This window comes from Monodon monoceros, unplaced genomic scaffold, assembly GCF_005190385.1.
Source record: "Monodon monoceros isolate NGI ecotype Baffin Bay Population unplaced genomic scaffold, NGI_Narwhal_1 Super_Scaffold_5, whole genome shotgun sequence".
NCBI lineage: Eukaryota > Metazoa > Chordata > Mammalia > Artiodactyla > Monodontidae > Monodon > Monodon monoceros.
In genome coordinates, this window is record NW_021703782.1 from 78,065,680 (window position 1) to 78,072,006 (window position 6,327).

The window sequence follows — 6,327 nt, forward strand, 5'->3', positions numbered from 1 at the left end:
ACATGGAAATATATAGAAAATGATAAAATGAAACTATTTATGGTAATGTTGAATAAAAGTACTTATGAGGTAGTCAAATAGTATTTTTAAAATTGTAACAGTATTGTCTAATAAAAGAAAAGAAGTTTCATGTCTCTCAGTACTAATTTTCTATATCAGGCATCATCTTCATATACAGAGCAATCAGATGATTGTTCAAAAACCAAGTAATTCTTTCTTTTATTACTAAATTGCTGCAACACAAGAAAAGGTCACATGGTAGAGTGGCATTCTGCCAGTGTATGACAACTCAGTGATTGTGATTTTTCAACCGTATTATTCTGAGGACACTGTGGTAATCAAGAACTATCCATAACTAATGTATAAATAACTGCTTGCTTATCTCTACAGTAATCCAACTCAAATTATATATACACAGCAAAAGCTTATGATAGAAGGTAGGAATGAATATTTAAGGGTATATTGTACATTAGATCTATGTGTGTAAATATGTTTATAAAAAATATGTGTGTGTGTACATACATAACACACACATTTGTAAGAACTTTTGTGTCCTACAAGTTTGTGTCTATTATTTGGTACCTAACATGATCTTTGCTTCTGAAGCTACTTTTTACTTTCTAATAATAGTTTCCTTTTGATCAGTGTTGTTCATCCAGAAATTACTGTCTATAAGTGGCTTTCTTTTAGTCAGACACCTTAGTTTACATGAATGTGACATTTATATTGGAAAGCTGACCACTAAATAGTCTAATTTACACACCTTTCTTTAGAAAATTACATTAGATAGTTAAGCTTAAGATGCATAATGGATAAAATTTTCAGCATGGTTGGAACATAGCTACTTTTTTTTGATCTAATCACTAATGATGGTATAATCAGTAGAGATTTTGCCATTCAAAAGTTATTTTCTGAATTATTGCCATACCCATAATATTTTTAGATTATGTGAATCATCTTTGTTACTTTTATCCCTACCCTGAAAAATAAATGAAAGAGGAATGATAGATCAGGTAAAGAATTGTTTCAAAGTATATGTCAAAGATTATAAAGGTTTAAAAAAGATTTAACTCATTCTAATTTTAGGTATGCATATATGTATGTATATGTTTGTGTATATACACATTTTTAAACAAAAGCTATAAATTCACATTCACTTTAAGGATTGCCATTTACTTAGCTTGGTGGTTTAATTTATTAAAATCATTGCTATAATATAGTTATTAAAAATATTTTCTGTCTTCAACAGTTCTTTTTCTGAGAAGATAGTAAACTGATCAACAATTCATAAAGAGCTCAGTTAGAAGTGTCTCTTAACAGAGTCGTAATTTAAGCATACAGAAAGATTTATATGTGTGTCCATAAGGAAATATCTCCTAACTGGTTTTTGTTGTTGTTGCTGCTGTTGCTTTTGTTTTGTTTTGTTGTTACCTATTCTGGTTTCGGTAAATCCATCTTTTATCAAAGTATTGAGGTTTTATTGGGTTTTTAAAGTTATATCTCTATAAATGTAAAGATGGAGAAGACAACTTTTAAGGGAAAAGGCATGGACTTCAGATTCTTGAGGTTGTTTTTTGTTTTGCTTTTTTAATTCTCTTGTTATCTATGTCATAGAGTATTGAAAGTTAGTAGCAAGTGATTAGGTAAAACATCAGAAATATACAACTACAGCGAAGGCTTCTTAAAAGCAATTGCTATTAAATTGTTTTCTGTCATACTACCAAGGTTCAAAATGTTCTTTTAGAAGGTGTACTTGGTGAGTCTTACTGGTTTTGACCACTGCTGTTCATTTATCAGTTTAACCGAGTTATGGCTCTTAATCACATCTTAGTACCCAAAACTTCTAACCTGAAAAGAAAAAAAAGAGAGAAAACTTTGTAACTGGCTTTCTGACAATGGCAGGGAGTGTGTTAAACCAGTGTAAAATTCAATTAAACTGTCTAGCCAGGTTTTTGAAGCTGAAATGCAGACCCTTTCTGTTAAGCTTCTTATTTTCCTGTGACCGACACCAGTGGATGCTGGGTTATGCCAAAACCAACAGGCTGTAAAGTACCTTGTTTCATGCTCCCAGCTGATCAATATTTTTATTTTCCAGGCTTGCCCAGAAATCTGGAGGCAGTATCACCTAACGGTAAGTAGAAACACCTTTTTTATTTTCCCCAAGACCCAGCCTATTTACCCTTCTCTGAACTGCTGACCATAAAATATAGACAAGCATCTTCTACCGGAAGATAATAAACATCTGAAGAGTTTTTGCACTGAGAAAGCAATAATACACTTTTTCTCTTCTCCCCTGCCCACTCCTCTATCCTTTATCTTCCTGCTCTTAAAAGATTTTGATTGTTTTTTATTACTCACATCATTTAACGATTACATCATGGTATTTCTCAGTCTTCCTAGACCACATTCATTAAATTAAAGGGGAGAAGTATGCTAGAAGCAAAAAAATAGTAGTAATCCAACATCTTTAAAATGTTGTATCTACAGTCCACAAGCATACAGTCCACACTATCTTCCATTATCATTTTTCTGGCTTTACTGAAATGTTTACACATATTTTTCAGTGAAGCTAGAAAAAACTTTGTGCATCTTTCATATAGAACAATTCAACTGTCATATCCTTAAGCTTCTCTTGACATTCAAAGTGTATAAATATCTGCTTAATACCATTTAAGTTATTTAATTCTATGGTTTCCTTTTAGTGTGATTTTAGGCTAAGTAGGAGCAAAAAAAATAGTTTGCTGTGGAATCAATTGGTTAATGCTCAATATTATGAAGTCAGTTTATTTAGCTTAAATAATTTCAATAATTCACCATAGCCCTACTTGTCATTTCTTTTAATGTATTAAATGTTGTGCTGAGCAAGAGACAACATTAAAAACTACTCTTGTAATTATACAGCTATGCAGTATATTTTAAAGCAGTTCTTTAAAGTTTAACTTATTAAAAAGTTTTTGTTTATAGGAAGACATAGTAAAAATAGAAAGGGCAGAGTTTCTACAAAACACGTCTTCTTACTGCTCTCCTCTTATGGAGTAAAAATAAACCAATAAGTAGACTCAGTTGTGCCTATCACAAGCCCAAGAAGTACATCAAGTGGTTTGTTTTCACGTTGTTATCACTGTTTAATTTGTTTAAAGATTCTCAGTAGAAAGCTGTAATTCCTTAACTATCCTCAATCCCAAATTGGGTTTTGTTAAAAATCTTTTAGTGTTATCCCCTACTCCAAAAAAAAATTTAAGTAAATACATGCACATGCGAGCGCGCACATAGACACACACACATTACACATATATGTTACAGGTGTAACTCATGAATACATTATGTTTGTGTTAGGGTAGCAATTTTTTTTTATCCTAACAGGCTATGGTGAAATTCTTAGCCTAAATTTAATTGGAATCCAATCATGTATTACACTTTTCAAGATCACAGTCACTCTTTGTAACTGTATAGCAAGTTTTTCATCAACATTTTTTTAAGTAATAGCCTAATGGATTTGACATTGCATTAGTTTTCCTTTTTCCCCTAAGTTAGAAAATTCCAAACTTGAAGTATAGAAAGTACTATTTTAAAGCCATTCTTTTCATTATTTGCACCTGCATTCTTTTATATAACTGTCACAGAAGGATAGAAATCAATGTTTAGTATAACAGAGATATTTGAAGGTTCATTTAATATTGTAGCTTTTGAAAAACATAAATTGTAAAAAGAATAGTTGGGGGAAAAAAATAAAAACAAAACGAATTTGCCTCTGGGGAAATTACAGTATATTCTATCTATAAGTTTAACAAAATCATTTTGAAAAGTTTGTCTTAATTTGGAATCCTGATTAATTTTTCAAAGTAATATTGAAATAACTATCACAATTCATAATTATCACGTTTAAATTAATAATTAGTAATTAAGAGTTAGTTTACGGTGCAAGTATAAGTGCAAAACAAGTATATTTATAAACATGTACATCTATATCAATCCAGCAAAATATTCAAATAATTATACATATAGGAAATATCCTAATGTGTGCAATTGAGCAATATTTAATCTTGAATGAAAGCAAGATGCATGATGAGTTTAGTTATCTTCAGCTATTTTACTAGGCGATGGACTGCCATCTATTGACTCATAGTAGCCCTCACACGTGAATGTGGCGTCAATCAGGGCAATGACCGAGTAATAAAGCCCAGGTTAGAACTGCTATTGTATATTCATTTAAACCAATCTTCTTAAAACTGGGTATTTCTACACTTAATCATTGATTAATTTCTTTTTCTAACCAAAACATGCCCATTTCTTACCCAAAATAAACTATGCTTTTTGAGGGGAGAAATTGATTTGTATATCTAATTTGGAAATGTGTACATTTAAGAAGTTTTCTATTGCTTTTATCTGACTCTCAATCAGTGAGAATAGAAGGACGTTTACACAACCTAAAGTTTAGCTACTAAATTTAAGGTCTATCCAGGAATCACTTTCTTTAAAAAAAAAAAAAGTCTATAGGTTAAACAGAGTTTTATTTCTCAAACACATAAGAAAGATAGTAAGTTGACTGGTGTAAATGGACCTGTGAAATCAAATCAAATCAAAAATTCCTTAAAACACATTTTCCTCATTCTGAAATAAGAGGAAAATTTAAAAAGAGAGGTGTTGACTATTTTCAGCAATTTCATGAGAGATCAAATAAAGTCTCCTTTACAACTTATATGAATAGAATAGCTTTTTAACCAGACTTGACTAGACTTAATTAATAAAAAAATAAGACCATCATTATAAACGGTACATGCTAATAAAACTCTAAAACACTACATATATTTTTGTATATGTACATATGTATCCATATTATAACAACTATTTGGCCATGTCATTTTTCTTTATATATTTTAATGGCTATAAAATTATGTCATGTAATTTAATGACTTTAGATTATCAGTTTGGAGACCGGCATGGGAAAAAGAAAAATATATGATTTTTATTTAGCAATTAAATAATTTCTCCAAATAGTTTATGTATTTACCTCCTTCAAAAAATGTTTAGAAAGTTTTTAAAATCTTCAGTAATATAGCACTGTTCTTATATCTTAATTTGTTATATTTTCAGATTTTGGTAAAGCCTAACTTTGAATATTCTTTTTCATCTTTCAGATAACTTATTCTAGATAAAAAAAATTCCCTCTTTAACTATTCAAGAAGGAAAGTCCCTTCCCCCATCCCCTGTCATTTCTAGTCTCATTTATATTAAAAATCCTAGGCCAAAATGGCCACCAACAGAGTTTTACAACCAGCAGAATTTTTAACTAGTAGAGGCTATAATTTGACATGCTTTGGACATTTTGTTAATCTTGTTTTTAATCTGCTTAAAAAAGTAACCAAGAGTTTGCTATTTGGGGTCCGTATGTATTAAGAACCAAAAAGGACAATACATCTTTTGTGTTTAATTTTGCGCTTGGATTTCTTTATGTGCATTGTTAAAATGTGTTACAACCTACTACCTTTTATTTTAACTAAAAGTTTAAACAGGAAGAAAATGTAACCTTTTTGGAAGAATTAAGTTTTAAATGTTTCTTTATGTGTAAGGTTTGGAATGCCTAGAATTCAAAAAGTAAAATACTTGCTCTCAGGGACATGGAGAGGAGTAGTTTCCTTGTCTTCCTTTCTAGTCTAGGAAAGGCTTGTAACCTGAGTTTACTAGTAATTAATAGTAGTCTTACCTGAACCAGTTGAATGCCAGAGTATATCTTATAGACAATAATTAACAATATCATTCCATCTTGCCACTCAGTTTTCTCTCCTTACCTGGAAACATCAATTTAGAAATGTGTTTTCTGGATTTTCACAGTATGGAAACAAATGTTACTCTCTAAAACATTCTCTGCCATACCATAGAATAGGTAACCCTAAATGTCAAAAGATTTAAATTTAATTTTAGAACTATGTTTTACAGTCCAGAAGGAAAGACTAAGAAAGTGGAATTTGGTTATGAGGCAATAGCTGTACAAAGGGCTTTATCCTGGAATTATGACGTAAGTTAGGGTGCGTAACAATTTTCTACCTAATACTAAAATGGAATATATTTTACTTAACTTAAAATGAGAAAAACTTAAAAGAGTCTAAAAGAGTTTTAAAAAGTCAGCCTCAAGCCAGAACCTTTTCTTTTCATGGACAAAAATTCTCTGTCTCTCTCTCTTCATTGAATATATGTTGGGAATCCTAAATCTCAGAATCTGAGAGCTCCTCGGCTACATAAGCAGAACTGCGAAACCCACAAGAACCCCATCCACACAGTAGATATCAAGAGATAGGACTTTCTTTTTTCGTGTGTGTGTGTGTGTGT

At 30.9% G+C, this 6,327-nt stretch overlaps 1 protein-coding gene across 3 annotated transcripts in view; it reads left to right on the plus strand.

Moving 5' to 3' along the window:
* ZCCHC7 (zinc finger CCHC-type containing 7) overlaps positions 1 to 6,327 on the plus strand; it is a 233,908-nt gene that overhangs the window by 200,942 nt on the left and 26,639 nt on the right. For all 3 annotated transcript variants that reach the window (XM_029201323.1, XM_029201325.1, XM_029201324.1), the window contains exon 6: positions 2,096 to 2,131. In XM_029201323.1, coding sequence (XP_029057156.1) covers positions 2,096 to 2,131 — 36 coding nt within the window. The remainder of the gene's footprint in view (positions 1 to 2,095; positions 2,132 to 6,327) is intronic.